Source organism: the organism of the source record quoted next, unplaced genomic scaffold (assembly GCF_019419815.1).
Source record: "Pyrus x bretschneideri cultivar Hongxiangsu unplaced genomic scaffold, Pyrus_bretschneideri_v1 Contig93, whole genome shotgun sequence".
Taxonomy (NCBI): domain Eukaryota; kingdom Viridiplantae; phylum Streptophyta; class Magnoliopsida; order Rosales; family Rosaceae; genus Pyrus; species Pyrus x bretschneideri.
Genome location: NW_025999835.1, coordinates 777485 through 796318, shown reverse-complemented (window position 1 = coordinate 796318; position 18834 = coordinate 777485). Strand labels below are relative to the sequence as shown.

General features: G+C 37.9%; 1 protein-coding gene and 1 pseudogene across 1 annotated transcript; both read left to right on the top strand.

The window, feature by feature from the left end:
- LOC125473711 overlaps positions 1–9203 on the top strand; it is a 48325-nt pseudogene extending 39122 nt beyond the window's left edge.
- Positions 9204–17062: 7859 nt separating this feature from the next.
- On the top strand, positions 17063–18529 carry LOC125473712 (leucine-rich repeat receptor-like serine/threonine-protein kinase RGI4). Its single transcript, XM_048576916.1, has one exon. It carries the CDS (start codon positions 17092–17094, stop codon positions 18343–18345), a length of 1254 nt encoding a protein of 417 aa, XP_048432873.1. The 5' UTR covers positions 17063–17091; the 3' UTR covers positions 18346–18529.
- The last annotated feature ends 305 nt before the right edge of the window (positions 18530–18834 follow it).

The following is an 18834-nucleotide window of genomic DNA, read 5'->3' as shown; positions in this document are numbered from 1 at the left end:
GACTTACCATGAATTAGTGAAAGAGACTTAAGGGCTGCCATAGTCTGGATTAATTCTTCTTCAGTATGCTTAGAATAATTAAGCTTTCCATGTGTAATGCTATGCACTAACGCCTTCCATTAAATTATCTTGTCTCACACCTTCATTAAAATAATCCTACACAAAATAGTCAAATGCATCAATAGAAAAACAAGATTCAAAATCACTAGGGTACCTCATAGCATTGAAGATTTTGAACTTGATGCTTTCTCCATTAATTTCCATGGTTAAGGTAGCATCGTAGACATCAATCTTCGTACGCGTTGTTCTAAGGAATGGTCTTCCCAATATAAGAGGAAGTGCATTAGGCATAGGGTCATGTTCCATCTCAAAAACAAAAAGGTCAGCGAGAAAAATGAGCTCATTCACTTGCACAAGTACATCCTCCAATAGGCCTTTAGGATATATATTTGAACGATCTACCAATTAGATTACTACCTTTGCTTCCTTTAAGTCTCCAAGGTTTAATGATTCATACATTGAATATGGCATCAAACTGATGGATGCCCCCAAATCACACAATGCTCTCGCAAACTCTTTCCCTCTGATTACACATGGAATGGTAAAGCTACCTGGCATCCTTCAACTTTGGTGGCAGCTTTCTCTGCAAAACAGCTAATACTTCCTCGCTTAATGCCACAGTTTCTTGATCATTGAATCTCTCTTGTTTGTACAAAGCTCTTTAAGGAACTTTGCATGCGTGGGCACTTGTTTTACGGCATCTAAAAAAGGTAAGTTCACTAGGACTTTCCAGAATGCATCCAAGATTTCCTTATCAGTTTGCTCTTTCTTAGACTTCATAAACCTACGAGGGAAAGGAATAAGGACACATGAGTTAAATGAATTTTGAACTTCTTTACTTACCTTATCAGAATCTTTTTTGTTCAATTCTGTAGCTTATGAGACTTTTCAGTTTCTGTTGAAGCCTCATCTTGCTCAAGATTTTTGGTTTGTAGCTCCTCTTGCTCATTTGTATCTTTTCTAGTCCTCTTTTGCATCATCGGCTACTCAAAAACTTCTTTTCCACTCTTAAAGTCACAACATTCATCTGCTCCGCATCTAGATTCACCACGGTTTGGCTAGGCAACATTCGTGGTTGGTTTTGTTGCCCCATCAAACTTTCTAACTGACTCATTTGGCACTGAAGGTTTTCACTTGCCTTGTTTATTTTTTGTTGATGAGATTGAGTAGAGTTAGCTAAAGAAGCAATTAAATCCTCAAGAGATTTACTTAGAGCTTGTTGTTGTTGAGGCTGAAATGGTGCATACGGTCTTGCTTGAAAAAAGCCAAGTGGACGGTTATAGTTATTGGGAACAAATTTTTATATGTTGTCTTGATTGTTTCACTTTAAATATGGATGATCGTACCACCCCGCGTTATAGTTGTAGGAGTATGGATTATACTTTTGCCTTTGTTGCCCCTGAAACCCTCCTAACGCATTAGCTTGCTCAAGACCACCTTGATCCATCAATGAAGGGCACATGTCCATGGCATGTCCCATCATTGAACATACACCACACACCTGTTTTGGAGCCACCATAACCTATTGCACAAGATTAGTCAAGTTAGCTAATTGTAATTCAATACTAGAATTAGCACTTACCTTGTTAACTTTCTTAAGAGGTAGCTCATCTCTCCCTCCAAATTGTCGTGTGTTGCTAGCAATGTTCTTTAGCAATGCCTTAGCATTAGTTGGTGTCTTGTCCATGAATGCTTATCCACTTGCTACATCGAGCATTACACGATCAGTACCACACAATTCCTCATAAAAGTACTGTATTATAAGATGCTCTGAAATCTAATGATTAGGACAAGATGCAACCAAATGCATGAACCGCTCATAGTAATCTCCAAAGGCTCTCTATGTTGTTGTCGGATTGCACATATGTCTTTCCTTATGCTTGCAGCTTTTGTGGTCGAAAAATATTGCTCTAAGAATGTTTGCCTCACCTGGTTCCATGTGTTCATTGATCCTAGAGGTAAATTGTAAAGCCACTCCTTTGCCTTAGCTTCTAATGTAAATGGGAATGCCCTTAACTTGACTTGCTTTTCATCCACATTTGTTGGTCTCATTCTTGAGCATACCACATGAAACTTCATGAGATGCTTGTTGGCATCCTCTGTTGAGAAGCCATGGGACTTAGGCAAGTAGTGAATCATGCCGGACTTAAGCTCAAATCCTCCTTCTGCATTTGGATATGTGATGCACAATGGTTGTTGATTCGTATTTGGCATTGCCAACTCCCTCAAAGTACTGTTATCAGCCATGCCTTATTATGGTTCTTCCTCCTTTTCTGAACTCAAATGTGATGGAGAAGATGGTGGTAAAGACACTGATGCATGCTTCTGCTTGATTTTTCTTTGAAGCTTTCGAAGTGTTCGTTCAAGCTTAGGATCGTAGGAAGCTAGATCAATGCTCTTGGACCTTCGAGTGTGCATATACTACAAAGAGTACCTAAAATAAAAACAAAAACACTAATTAGACAAGAAAAGAAAACAATTGACAAATAAGTAATTAGAAATAACAATCCCCGGCGACACGGCACCAAAAATTGATAAGATTAAAAGCACACCACAAAGTAACACACAAATGTCCTATTGATGTTCCTTATTAACACTAAGATTTGTCAATTGTAGCATATGAAAATAAGGGTCTTTCCCACAGAAGATTGTTTTATCTAACTACTTAAAATGTCACAAAAATTGGGTTGTTGTCCCTACTGACCAGCCACCGAAAAATAATTATTAGACCGACTTAAACTTATCTAAAGTCTTCACAAAATTTTATATGCAAATACTAGATACACAGAGCTGCACTCACAAAAGTTTAGGATTTTTGGAGTTGATTTGCTATTTAAATTAAATCGAACAAAACCAGGACAGAAACAGATTTTAAGTAGTTCACAAATTAAGAAAAACGAGTTAGGGGAATTGCGATCCACCACCAAATAATCATACAAACATGTTATGTTTCATTCAAATTCCTTTTATTTCCAGATGAAGATATTTAAGTTGGCTCAATATTAGAACTCAGCCTGTTACTCTTTCTTATGTAGTATGTTAAGAGAATGACGTTTTCAACTTAACTTAGTTCCTAGCATGCAATCTAGAATGGCGTGTTCATAGATTTAACAAGTAGAAATCATTAAGAACGAAAAGAGTTTAAGTCATCACAAGGCATCTGATAGGAGCATATTTATGCGACTTAATTGGCTTGTTCTCATGCATTTACGTTGTGTTTCTTTAGTTATTTTAGTCCTTTATGCCATTTTCGTGTGTTTCTAGGTTCATATGGCTAAGGAAGCAAAAAGGTGCATTTTGGAGCATTTTGGAGCAAAATTAGGCTTGGAATGGATAGTATATGCTTGGAGCAAAAGGAAAGGACGAAATTGAAGACCTAAAGATCTTATGTTTGAGCAATATCAAGGACTCCTACCTATTCTAGGTCACAAAACAATGTCCCTTGCAACATTAAAGCCCTTGTCGTGTGTCCCTTGGTGTTTCCCTTCCTTGCCGTGCAAGGAAAGGCCTTGTTTCCTGTTTTAAACCACTTAAACACCTTCCTTTTTCATATCAAGCTCAGCCATAACTCACATACCCTTTTATATTCCAAAGTTCTTGCCTAATTTCAGAAATAAATAACATCCCCCTTCCACACAACCTGCCTTCATTCACAGAAAATCAAATCCATTGCCGTGCATAACATTCCACTTTCCAGCCTTCCCACTTCATCATTGCAGCCACATTCTTCCATTCCCACTTCAATCATTCACCCTAGTTGGCAGCCACATGCTTTCCCATTTCAATATCATTCTTCCAAAAACAATCAGCCACATTCTCCCTTCAAAGTCGTGCATTTCATGTTCATTTCCAGCTTTCCCCCTTTATAAAACAATCAGCCACATTTCCACATGCATTCCCTCTTTAATCATTCCCTCCTAGCTGTCATTCACATGCTCTCCCATCCATTCTCTCCCTATAAAAACCATACACACTTCACACCAAAGGAGGACATCCTTGAGCCGTGCAAAAACCACTCATTTCCAACATCTCCCCTTCCATTCCAGCAACAATCCCATTGACTGGCTTCCCCTTCATTTCCAGCATCTACCCTTCCATTTCAACCACTCCCCATCCCTCCAAAACACTATCCTACCATCACACATCCATTCCTCCATACAAATACCACCTCAAAACCTATCCTTAGACCTTGTGCCACAACAAAGAGGAGGAGAAGAGGGCCTAAACGTTCATACAATTCAAGTTTGAGTTGTTGGAATTTTTAGGTGTTTTCTCTCCTTGATTTCAATGGTTAAATTTACTTATCTTTGTCTTGTACGTATGAGGAACTAAACCCCCCATTAGCTAGGGGGTGATTCGAAACCATGTTTATGCTTGCAATATGAATTGATTACCTTTGGTTGGAATTTCATGAGTTGTGGATTCAATTGTTTAACTGTTTGATTGATAACTATTTATGTATGTTTATTGAGAGTGCACGCTTAATTTTCATGCATGAATATAACGCTAGAATATAAGTGAGTTTCACCTATAGTTATGAACTATATTCATGAGTAGTGGAGGTTGCTTATAACAATCGTGTTAAATGATATCTTGGCACTAGTTTCATGCTTATCATAGTAACGAATGCCTCGTCAACACTTATAGTTTCATGATGCTTAATGATCTTTGATTGTATCTTTATTGTGCTTTTCACGTAAAGGACTTTTGGAGAATGTTGTGAATTGCGTTGCGCTAACCCATCCAATTCATTAACTTAAGGAGAACTTGACGGTTAATTTAAGCGGACCTAATTAACCCGGGGTGTTGAGTTTCTTAATTCATCGAAAGACCAACCGAAAATCATCTTGTATGCAAGTGTAACATGTGTGGATAAGAACCTTCTAGCTAGCATTCATCCATATTTTCATCACATTCATATTTACATTTTGCCCTTAATTGCAATCTGTGCATTTTAGTTTAATTTCGACAAAACCTCAATCCCCCCCATATTTTGTTTAGTCTTAGTCATTACAATCTATCTTATTTTGTGTTTTTAAGTATTTGGAGTCTTGTGGACTTATTTTGAGTTTTTGTTAAGTGAGTTAAGTGTTTTAAAGGTTAGTTTTATTTATTTGAGTCAGTTTAAAGTGTTTAGCACCCCTAGTTAATTCCCGATTAGAACGATCCCTACTTACATCATTACTACAATTGTCACAAATAGGGTTTAATTTGTGTGTCACATTTGTAACGCATCAGCATCGTGAGTACTAGCGTTGTCTTACTTATCCTATAAATTGGTTCACATGTTAATCGCAATTAACTAGTACTACTCTAGAATATATGTAGGTCCTCATTTGATAAGGGCAGGCACACACATATTCATAGCATTAGAATCCTAGATATGCTTACTAAGTATGCATCCTTAGAAAACACTTAAAGAATTTATCACTGACATAAGTAATGAACCAATTTTCATCCATTCATAAAAGTAATTCAAACAAAATGTCATAACAAACTTGCAATCATATTCGGGACTTCAAAACAGCCCCTAACTACTAAAAATTTAGTTACACATAATTCTCAAATAAAACCAAAAGAAAGACATGAGTTTGAGAAGATAAAACCGAAAGAAGAGAATGCCAAGATTTCCTCATTCCTTCCTCTATTGCTTTCTATTAGCTCCCCTTTTGTTTTCCCTTTTATTTTTGTTCTATTTTTTTCTATCCTTCCACCTGGCCGCTGCAACCTGTAGCCTTTTCCCTTTTTAACTTGCCCCATTTTCTTCTCCTTAACCCACCCACTAATAGCCATTTAGTGATGACAATACGTGAGAGGAAATGGTAAAACAATTGTAACTATTCGGGTAGCCTTTATGCCAATTACCCCCACTTAATCTTCATCTTTAATTCTATTTCCTTTGATATTTGAATAGGTCTCATCTGACTTGTTCTTGGCTGCATCAGTTTTGGCTGCTAGATTTATTGGGTTTATTGCTTTCATTGAAGTTATAAACTGCTCAGTCTATTGTGAACCTTTCAGTGTTAAAACGGCCATAACTTCTTCTAGAAAAATGATATTAACAATCCGCGAAATTCTCTAGAAAGTAGACATCCATATCTTTCCAAGCATATAAGGCTCATTCTCTAATTCATTCTGAGATTTTCGAAACATGCTTCCAAAGTCAGCTGATCTGCACATGCAGTTTTGACGAATTTGTTAAAATCTCACTTGTGCTATTTTTCTTTTCTTTGCTTGACAAATCCTACAAAACACAAAAACAAAGTAAATAGCTAAAAAAATATAAGGAACCAACTAAGAAAAGACAAGCGAATTTGACGTAAAATATATATATGAGCATATCACGAACACACATCTTCATGCAAGGGCTCAACTTATTTCCACCACTGTGGTAAAGGGGCCACTTGCAAACAAATGATATCTACACTAAAGGGGAGGAGGATTAGGCTAAGCTTCACAATGGGCTAGCAATAATGTAATTCAAGTTCTCCTTTGGCGAGAATAGAACCTAAAACCTCTCACTTACCAGTAAAAAGGAATACTACTAGATCATAGTACTAAGTGACAATATTGAGTTGTAAACTTAACTACTCAAATCGGACTTTCAAAACATCCTTGAATATTACTGGGATGCATGTGCAAAAACTTTTGAACTACCCCACCTAAAACAGGCCCATACCATTATCCTTGACAATAGGCCCATATCGATCCCCACGTTTACCCAAAATTTCACAAAATCCTTACTCTGTAGCAAACAAGGTAGGAGTAATTATCATTAATAGTCAAAATTTAACACCCAATTTTATAAATGTTATTTTTTTATAAAAACTTTCAAATATAATAGAAAACTCATGTAAGTGAATAGACCTAAATATGACCAAAATCCATATCCATATATAGAAGAAATTCAAGAATGTAGGGGATTCAAAATTGCAGTCATTGTGTCTTCCTGGCATTCCTGATGACTGGAATGAATTGTTGTTTCTCCGTTTGCTCCTTTAGCATACTTGCATCTTGAACAAGCGCACCAATTCTCGTTTGCAAGCCAATGCATCGTGTTTGTGCCGTACTCAGTGCCCAAATGAGTTAAAACATATGGTAATCAAAAAAAAAAAAAAAAAAATTCCGCATAATGATAACAAGATATACAGGCTGATTAATACCCAGTTTTTTTCCCAAAATTCCAGGGCTCGGCGTTGCTGTTCCCTCATAGTTGAAGCAAGATTGGGATCTTGCAGTTCTGAAAGCTCCTCCTGTAACATATATGGAGCAGAAGCAAAGAAAAGCATGAATAAATTAACCAAAATAACTACGAGAAAGTTTTGAAACAATGAATATTATGTTCTGTAAATTAATCTACCTCACTAGCTAGAAGCAGGCTGTGGCACTCATCTGCACTGGGTAGAAAATCACCTACAGCTGCCAAAAGTTATCTTCCTTATCAAATGCGTATAAAAGAAGGCATGCTAACCTCAGATCCCAATCTGTCTGCATGACTAGTTTTCCTCATTGAAAAACTATGTAGTTAGAAGAGGCCGCAATTACATCCTTATATTTATTTGGTTTTAATTTTGAGGATATTTAAGTCTATATAAGTGGGCTTTTATGTTATTTTTTAAAGATTTTAGAAAATGTGACATTTATGAAATCGGATGTTAAATTTTAGCTATTATCTATAAAAACTCTTTCTTGAGGAAGAAGACACGAACTGGAGAACAGGCGGCAAAAAGCATAAATTTTCTTTGACAATCTGCATGAATAGAGCGCCAGCGAAATGGGTAAGATCCGCAGTCTCCAACGATTGTCTTATAATTAGTTTCTGATGAAATTTCATTCGCACATTGTTAATGTAGTTTTTATCTGTTTGTTGAGATTTTAATGTAGTTTTTGTGTCTGGGTTCTGATGTTTTTCAGTATTCCACATATATATGCTGCCCAATTTATGCTATTTAATAGTTTCGTACGTTACATTGAAGAAGAAGAGCTTGCCCAAATTGGGTTCATCATATTTTGATTTTTGTGTTTTCCTTGTTTTTCCCTTTCGTATTCAATTTTGGGGTGTTCTTATTGTAAGTTTGGATATTTACTTCACAATTGTAATCAAAGATGTCTAGATATGATAGCCGTACAACAATATTCTCCCCTGAGGGTCGTCTCTACCAAGTTGAGCATGCAATGGAGGCCATGCCGGCACTGCAATAGGGATACTTTCGAAAGATGGGGTTGTCTTGGTTAGTGGGAAGAAAGTTACATCCAAACTCCTCCACTTCTCAACTTCCACTGAGAAAATGTACAAGATTGATGACCATCTTGCTTGTTCTGTGGCTGACATAATTTCTGATGCTCGAGTCCAAGAACAGCACTAGATGTTTGCATACCGGGAACCCATGCCTGTGGAGCAGCTTGTTCAATCTCTTTGTGATACCAAGCAGGGGTGCACACAGTTTGGTGGTCTCTGGCCCTTTGGTGTTTCATGTTTGTTTGCTAGTTGGGACAAGAATTATGGTTTCCAGCTTTACATGAGTGACCCTAGTGGAAATTATGCTGGCCGGAAAGCTGCGGTGATTGGGGCTAACAACCAAGCTGCGCAGTCGATGCTTAAACAGCATATTACAAGGATGATATGACTAGGGAAGAGAGAGTCGAGCTAGCGCTGAAGGTGCTCAGTAAAACCATGGACAGCACGAGTCTCACTCCGGAGAAGCTTGAGTTGGTTGAGGTATTCCTCCGCCTTCTGGAAAAAGTGAAATATTAAGTTTGTCCATCTGCATCTTTGAGTAACTTGTTGGAGAAGGTTGGGGTGAACCAACCAGCGACCGAGGATTCCTAAGATTTTTCTACATTTTGTTCTGACCTTTATAATCTTGGAGCAAGTTTGAACTTTGTGCTGTTTGACAAGATGTGGTTTGTCTATTAAATTGGTTTTATCATATTATCATGTGTTTAAATTGCTTGCTTCAACTGATTTTTGCGCCCTTCTTTGTGTGGATTGTTGCAGTAACAGTAGGCCTAGATGGTGTAGTTACAGCCGCTTAGCAGACTGATTTCAGTACTAGATGTGCAAACTTATGTTGCTGAGTGGATTGGGTTGAAAAGAAACCGTGTGAGGGGGAGGACCGACTTAGGGGCAGGGGGCCTGCTGACTTTCCAAACTTCGGTGAATTTCTATGGATGACTTGGATGCTGTTCTTTTGAAGGTTGGAGTTGCCCTTCATATATATCCTCCAATTGCTTGAGAAAATGCATTAGAGAAGTGCTGCCTCTTTACAATCTAGTCCTAATATTATTTACCTTTGACTTATTTGTTGGTTGTGATTTCAATTCTAGGAAGAAAAAAAAGAACCAAGTAAAAGACTATCAAAAAATGCAAAGTAAATGAAATGGTAATCTCAGAGAATGAACAAAACATTACCATTATTGGACAAACATATTAATGAGATACAATGATATCAATCAATTATTATTGTGTTTCTTTGTTAAGCATTCATATGGGAGCAGCATTGGAATATGTTAGTTTACCCATGCAAATGAGACATTAACAGGTGTACAGTATACATTTGCAAATAACTTCAGGCTTACTAAAACTCGAAAAAATGGCAATATGCATGTTATTTCTATTAAAAAAAAATTACGCACTAGTGCGCGCTATTCTTACTAACCCCCTAATAATATTTCATGATCCGCAAGGATCCTAGCACAATGTTTGGCATTCATTTAAGAGGATTCTAATATGAGAAAGTTATGGCAGAATGTTTCCTAGTCAGATATGTCGGAAATTGAGAAGAGCGTTTAGTGTGCTTGTGCTACTGCTAACCTATGATTGGGAAGGATTTGTGGCATAGATAACGTCAGTTTGTTTGATCATCGGTATGAAGATGATCGGATTCCAAAACAAGCAGATGTTATGGATTCCTCTACTGTTGTTATCGGCCATATGTGTGTGATAGTTAATGGTTTAGATAGTTAAATCATTGCCTTGGCTGTCTCATGTTGGTTATTAGGGATAGCCGCAAATAATCTCGGTTTCGAAAAACTCTGACGATTTCCTTGAAGAAGGACCCACCCTTTGCATTTTTAGCTTTCTATAATTCTCATTTCACCTCCATCCAAGATTTTGTTTTTTTTTTTTTAAATACAACTGATATATTTATACTAAGATGTGATGTTGAAACTAAATTCATTCACATTTATAGACAGAGGCGAAATCCAGTCGGACTAGCCTGTGATCTTCGATGAAGGGAGAATAGGGTTGATTGGGGAGTGTGATTAAATCTAAATAGGACTGTCTACATATCTCTAGAAAGGAGAATCAAACTACGAGTATAGTTCTTAGGAAGCACAGAGTGAACTGTCTTTCATGAATAGCCTATGGCGAGGCATCGAGAGATGAGTTCTGCATGGACATGTCTACGCGTAGATGGCGGCGTAAAGACCTCTGTTAGGCTGCATAGAGAGATTGTGTGTATAGAAGTAGTCCTTGTAGGGATAGTAATCTTCATCAAATTGAGAGTTATCTATGAGGAAATCTAAGATAAGATACCCAATCTTCCTATAATCTTGATTATGTTGCCAAATACGTTATATATCCCAATTTGACGTTAATTAGGGTTTCCTTACTTAGGAAACAAATAATATCTTTAATAGGCTTATGCCTAGTTAGCCGGACTATGCTTTATAGACTTTGAGCATTCCGGTCTTTTTCCCTCGTATCATGGGCAAAAAAAATCATGGTCCCATACGTGAGGTAGTAAATTAGTTTGAACTCTACATTAATGAAATTCGGACATAGAATCTCTCACATACCTCCAAGATTTAAATTCCCATACGACATCTAGCTATTTGTAGTTCTCATTGACCAAAAAAAATTAAAAAATTCTGTAGTCCTCATTCCCACCTGCATCAAAGCCTTTGAAGGCTGCTGAAATGTATACAGTTAGGCCTAGCCCACGATTTTCCTCGCTTCAAGAATACAGCATGATAAAATATAGGCCCAAATCATATCAAGTGACCAAGACGATAAAGCATACGTAGTATATCCCTCACTTAGATGCACCATTTCGTGAAAAATGATTTACATAAAATGAGTTTAACTTCATCATGATCCCTAATACAAGGTAATATATAAGACTCTATCCTACCCATGACCTCATATTAATAATCTGGGACACAGTGACGGTTATAAACTTGTTTCATATAAGTCTCTCTCTTTTTCAAGTCTCAAAACCCTTTTTCCATCACAAGTTTGGAAAATTTCACATTTTTTACTTCCAGGTGGCTCCAGCTCCATGCTTGATATAAAGGAATTTTTTACCATGACGACCACTTCTCCATGTGCTGTTACTAAATCAATCATGGCCATGGGTGATAACATGAGCGGACGACATATTGGGCATAAGATATAATATTAATAAATAAATATACATATTATAATATGAGTGAATTAGTAATTTTGGATGACGGTTTCTTTTATTTCAAAAGAAAATGATTTTCACACTTTTTTTTATACACTTATGTTTAACATGATCATCTATTTCATTTGAATAAATGATCAGAAATAAAAAGGAGTGAGAGAAATTATAAAAAAAAAAATGAAAATCACTTCCCATTTCAAGTGACAAGCACTGAAATGATACACAAACACACGCACCCCATAAGCCAAAAAGAACAGATGCAATAGCCTCATAGCATGCATGTTTGTCTGAAGCCCTTTTGACCTAAAAGTACTTGTCAAAAACCAATTTAACAATAATCCAACTAGCATTGGTAGCTAGATTCCTTGAGCACTGAATTCCAGTACTGAATAAGTTAGTAAGGCTGACCAAAGCAGCTTCCAAAGCCTTCATAATGTTTCATATTTTTTGGGGCATTCCGCATGCTCTCTACAGTCAACAGTTTTGCAGCCTTTGATCCACCCACTGGATCTACTCACACACTCACTGCTCATCCACCCACATTGCCATTTCCTAACGCATTTGGACCATATTGGCAATAGCATGGGTCGTCCATTTACTTTAATCTACAGAGTCAGAGACTCAAACTTAACTGCAAAAAGACGGTACAGTTCTCTGAGTCTTACTTGTAACCACTTGCTTTCGTTTACTTTAGTTTTTTTTCCTTTCACTTTCTCAATATCTATATTTACTATTATTATTCTCACCCTTAAATGTGCACTGATTAAATTAGTAACTAGTGGAGGGAGCATCTTTCCAGCAGTGGCGTCACGAAGTCTCCATCTCACCTCTGTCTGTGGATCTATATCTCTGCCTAGTGTTTATTTGTACCAAAATTATGTGTAAAGAGTTATTTGTTATTAAAAGACATCACAGTTTCATATGCGTGTATAAATTATTTTTATATACATATCATATTATGATTAGTAAGTAAAAAGCATGACTTCTAGCATGTAAAAAATCATACTTCGATACGTATGTGCATAAATTTTCTACTTTGTAATTTTAGTATGTTATTTTTATATACGTATTAGACTGTGATTTATGATTTGCAAGAAAAAAAGGAACCGTCAGGCAGTTTCCATTATTTTTACTATATATATTTTGTCACGTAACATGTGTTCTAGTATTAGAATATCCATGCATCGTCTGACCACTCCTGTTGGGGTGGATATTGATGTTTTGCCCACTCTCTTCCCATGTGCCCAACTAGGTTTTGAATCTAAAGACATCCTATTATTTTATAACCCGATCGAGCAGCAGTGATCAATTTTAGCTAGACTCTTGTTTTCTACTGTTAGTTTTTTGTTCGAGTTTTTATCAACATGCAGTAAACAAGTCTTTCAGGTGTGTGGATCAGCGTAAGTACTTGATTTAACTAGGTTTAATCAGTAATTAACTAATATCTCTAGATATCTTAATGTATATTTGCTGGTGGCCGATGTGTAGCAGTTTAGGATATTTGTAATTTTGTATGTCCTAGGTCTGTTCTAAAGGATATTACTAATTGATTGGGAAGTGGGAAAAAGAGTTCAGCTCTTCTCTTTCATTATTTTTCATGAGATCCATTTGGATGCTCTAATAGAACGAAATGGAAAATATGTACATTGCTGAATCTTCATTTACGTGATTACAAAGGTGTGACGGTCAAATTGCTACATAGTGCCACTACTACAAAATTAGTTTTAAGTGTTGGATGATGGTGGCGGTTAATAAGTCATTATGTTGGATAAAAGTAATCCAACACATTTTTTAATTAGTGTCGGATAAAACTTAATTACTGTCTGGTGGATAATTAGTGTCAGTTTAAACCGCCACAAATTTTTTTTAACCGCCAGTATTTGTGAATATTTTTTACCAAATATTTTTTATATATTTTGGCGGTTTTTAAGTTAATGATGGTGGTTATAACTGACAAAAATTAACTATTTTATTATTTTAGTATTCTAGCGGTTATTATTTAGCATGCTATTGTTACGTATCCACATAAACACATTTTTATCTATGTTAAACTCTAAGTTATAAAAAATCAGTCATATCATACACCGTATCTTAAATTAGAACATTGTGATGACGTGAATATTACGCTCAAGAAGTTTTTGTAATTTTAAACGTGAAATTTCGTTGTTTAGTAGTCTAATTACCTAAATGAGGGGTGAAGAGGTATACTTAAAAATACCCTCTATGATAAACACCTTGATCACAAAAATGCTATAACACAAATTGCAAACAAGTTCAAAATGTTCCCTGCATATGACAACCTAGGAACTCAAGCCAATCAGTCGTTCTAGGACTTGGAGTGGTTCTAGCAACATGCTATGTGAGTGCACTTCAAGTATCATGATATTATAACCATTAACAAACCATCAGCAAACACAAAGATGTTTTTCTTGACCCAGAAACCAATTGGTAAAAACTGGGGGTACTCTATGGCCAATGAAAAATCGACTATGAATGCTAGAAGCAATATCACAAGGGGATGCAAGTTTTACAAGCTACTAAGTCCATAACAACCTGTCCTTATGCAGCTTCCTCATTAATCTTCCAGTGCGATTCTTGCTCTTGAATTTGTAGTGACAATCTTCTTCTTAATGGCTCCTTTTTTTTTTTTTTTTTTTTTCAAAGAACATTGGCGGTACGAAATTATTTTTAATGATAATGAAAATAAACGTTACACTTAGTCAGGGGCATAAAATTTATAGCTCATAATACAAGGAAAAAAAATGATAAAAGTACATGAAAAAGAAGGGAGACAAAAATTTTACTCCTTAACTCCTCTAAAGCCAAACCTAAAAGGTCTAAACTTGCAAAACAAGTCGAACAACATCACAAGGTTAGGAAAAAAAACAAGAAAGTGAGACAAACTTGTATGCTGGAGTGCACATTAATTTGAGAAGTGAAAGCTAGGCAAGCCTGCATAGTCCGAAATCAAAGCAGAACGAGCTACTAGCGGAAGGGAATCATGCTATACCAAAGTTGGAGAAGACATGCCCATGTTAGCAAAATTGTCCACAAAAATATTTCCTTCGCAATATATGTGCAAGTCGTAGAAAGTCATATTTTAAATACGGCCCAAACAAATAGACCATTGGAGAGCAAAAACAACATCACTTTCTAGTCAAAGACAATTCTAACCCTGCTAATATGTTAACTCTATACCAATAATTATTGTTGGTATTTTGCAAAAGAAGATTTGCGATGACCATTCCATTGGTAGAAACCATTAAGAAATTGACCATGATAATCCATGAAAACTCCGCCACAAGCAACAAGATCAGGATACTCTATAAACAAACCATTTGCGTTAAGTTTAATGGAAAATTAACGAAAAGTCCTCAAAAACTTTAGTTTTAATTAAAATGACAAAATAGAGGTATAAGTGAATAGTATCAGGAGTGACTTTTTCAAGATAAAAATGTCTTAACGTTAAAAGTGAACAGTACTGAAGTGTTTCATTAAGATTCCCTAAGTTTAATCCAAAAAAAAACAGCAAGGAGACCAAAACACAGGAATAATCACTTACGCACAAAAACGCGAGCAAATGACAGCCTTCTTCTTGATGGCTCAATCACAATGCAATATGCATGAGATGAAATGAATGGTTGGGTTTGAAAAGATCTTGGAAGAACAACTAATTCTTCCAAACAAGATGAATTAAACTAGCATGTGTGCTTATGCATCTGCTCTAAAACTTAAAAAATATATATTAAAACATCATAGTCAGATGGAGAAGTCTTAATTGCATACACCTTTATTTGTTTAAGTGATGCAAAAAGGTTGACACCCACGCCACCACTGATAATTAGAAGTTTGACGAAGGCCAGTTTAAAGTACTAATACTTTAGTTCAACTAATAACCACCCTCCTCCAATCCCTAACTACTGAAAAGTTATCCTATAGAGGAAATAATTCATGCATTTCGAGTTGCAAAATTAGGTACCACCCCCAACTAATGGAACACCATTATAGGGTATTTCTTCACGAATTATAATACAGGAGGACGATATAATTTATATGTCTTTATAAGTATTTTGGGAAATATTCATGGACTATCACTCATCTAATATTTAAATAATTTGTGATTGAGTGACTCTTCTTTACGAAGAGTATGGCATACAAATAACAAGCTGACGCAAGGAGATTTGAACTCGAATTCTGCATAGTGAGAGAATATCTACTCTAACCAATATAACTATCTCAATATCTAAAACTACCGGCTCTAACTAATGTGACTATCTTCGCATCTGCCTATAAAACGTTCTTATGCGTGTAATATGTCATGGAGCTAGATAATGTACAATTCTACATGTATGATGTATCTTATTCCAACTAGTCAGGTCCTATATATATGTGAAAAATATATTTAGTAACAATCAAGGGTAAATTACATTTTACCCCCTAAGGTTTGGGGTCGATTTCAATTCCTTATGATATCTTTAAAACATTTCAATTTCATACATTTACTTATCATTTTATTTCAATTTTATACATCCGTTAGAAAATTTGTTAAGCAAACCATTAAGTGATGACGTGGCAAATAAAGGGTCCATATTTGTACTGACGTGGCTGCCACATTTATGTCACGTGGTAAAAAAAAAAAAAAAAAAACCCCAAAATCCAGTTCGTCTTCCCCACCCGAGCACACCCCCCAACCAAAATCAGACACCCCTTCTCCCCACCCAAGCCTACCCCCAAATCAGACACTCCCTCTATCTCTTTAATCCCTAGCTCCAAATCGAAGTAATCGAATTGAATCGAACAACGTTGGGGAAGGTGGCACTTGGCGTGCGTGAGGGGTTTAACGAGGAGGACGGAAGGTGTTTTGTCAAGGATGACGAGCCATCCGTGGGAGGAGCCGCAATGGCGCTTGCGGTGAGAAGCTTCTAGAAGGTGGAGGAAGTGGACTTTGCTGTTGGAGAGGTTGAAGAAGGCGCGATGGGATTGGTTGGGCTAGGATTGGGGGAGCATCAGCTAGGGGAGCTGGGGAAGGAGGTGGTGAGGGGTTTTGGGGACGGAGGCTCACCAACTGTGACACACAACTCGGAATCGGAGGTAGTAGGCGTAGATTGTGAGCTTTTAGGAGATTGATTCGGCGAGTTCTAGTGGTGTGGGGCTTCTGGGTTTCAAGTTTTTTTTTTCTTCTAATTGGGTAAATTATTATAATATTTTAAATGAATAAAAAAAATTACTACGTGGCACAAATTTGGCAGCCACGTCAGCTTTTAACAGATTAATTGATGGAAAATGTAACGGATGTATTATATTGAAATCAAATAGTACTTAAGGTAAGAAAGTAAAATGTTTAAAGATATTGTATGAGATTATAATAGACCACAAACCTAATGTAATAAAGTATAATTTACCCAACAATCAATGTAGTGAGTAATTAAGGTAATTTACATATTTCAAAAAGAACTTGCGCTCCAATAATAAGGCAAGAAGGTGACCCAAATAAATTTAGGGTTGGGCCATAACGCCATTAACTCCAACTAACGGCTATATTATATCATCCTCACACTCCCACCATATATTCCATGAACCTGCAAAAACTTTGACCCTCGTCGTTTTATTCTGGTCGCTCATGGCCAAACCACACTCTCATTCCCCACTCCCACTCTCACTCCTCCTCCTCCTCCTCTCACTCCTCCTCACTCCCTCCCTCCAACGAACCCAGAAACTCTCCCCCGTTGATCTCCGCGCCCTCATCGCAATCAAAAACTCCCTCACCGACGTCCCTTCCCGCCGTGGCTCCCCCACCGCATTCTTCTCCACCTGGGACTTCTCCGCCCTCGACCCCTGCTCCACCTTCTCCGGCCTCACCTGCTCTTCCGGCCGAGTCACTACCCTCACCCTCGGCACTGGCCTCTCCGACTCCCCCGGTCTTGCCGGGTCGCTCCCGACCTCCATCGCCGACCTCACCGAGTTAACTCAGCTCATCCTCTTCCCCGGAATCGTCACCGGTCCGATCCCGTTTCAGATCGGTTGGCTCGCCAGCCTCCGTGTCATCTCCCTAACCAACAACCGTCTCACTGGCCGGATTCCTCAGTCCCTCTCTCTCCTCCCCAATCTCCACACCCTCGACCTCAGCTACAACAGCCTCGCGGGCCCTATCCCGCCGGGTCTGACCCAGTTACCCAACCTCAAGGTCCTGATCCTCGCCTCCAATTCCCTCTCCGGCGAGGTCCCCTACAACGTGTCGTCCCAGCTACTTCACTTGGACTTCAACCGCAACGGCCTCACCGGCCCGTTACCACCCTCTCTCCCGACGACGCTCCGTTACGTGTCGCTCTCGGAAAACGACATGTCGGGCCCCATCAGCTCCGTCTTCGACTCGCTCGCCGATTTAGTCCACCTCAATCTCGGGTCCAACAGTTTCAGTGGGCCCCTCCCGCAAACTCTGTTCCGCACGACCCTCCAGTCCCTCCTGTTGCAACGGAACAATTTCTCCGGGTGGGTCCCGCAGGCAGGGTCCCAGCCCCCATCGTACGGTGAGGGTTCGATCGTGGATTTGAGCCACAATGCCATAACGGGTGAGCTGTCGCCGATCTTGGCGGGTGTGGAGAGCTTGTATTTGAATAACAACCGTCTGATCGGGACGGTGCCGAGGGAGTACGTTAAGAGCGTGTACGTAGGGACCACCAGAACGTTGTACCTGCAGCACAATTACATTTCCCGGTTCCCGGTCGAGCCCGGGTCGAGGTTCCCCGATACAGTGTCGTTGTGCTTGAGCTACAACTGCATGGTGCCGCCCGTGGGGTTGGCGGCGTGCCCGGCCAGCGCGGGAACGGAGCTGTCGAGGCCGGCGTCGCAGTGCTCGGTGTTTAACTACGGCTAACTTGGGTACAATGATGATTAAGCCACTATACAATTAGCCAATTAGGGAAGTTTATATTTGTATTTTCCACGTTTGTTTTGATTTTGTGTTCATATTTGTTTGTGTTAACGTGTAAGGAAGTTTCCCATGACATATATACGTGTTAATAGTAAAAAGAAAATGTTATGTTGGTTTTACTCATTAATCATCGTTCATGAGATTAAATTTAAAATTGATTGATATATTTTTATTTTGTATACATATCGAGTACCGTATAATTAGCCTATCATATAAACCCAAATATTTCGATTGAATAATATAACGCATCTGTAGTTACATTTTGCGAACAATTTACAAGATACTCATAAGTTCGCTAATTATTTGCATCTACTATAATTGGTAATTAGTTAACACATCAAGTATCACATTTTAGTACGTTAATATTTATTATCTCAACGTTAATTAAAAAATATTTCAAATACAATTTCTCACTCAATATCGATGGAATAC

Coding starts and splice junctions, on each gene's coding strand:
- LOC125473712 (XM_048576916.1), top strand. CDS start 17,092: ATGGCCAAACCACACTCTCATTCCCCACTCCCACTCTCACTCCTCCTC.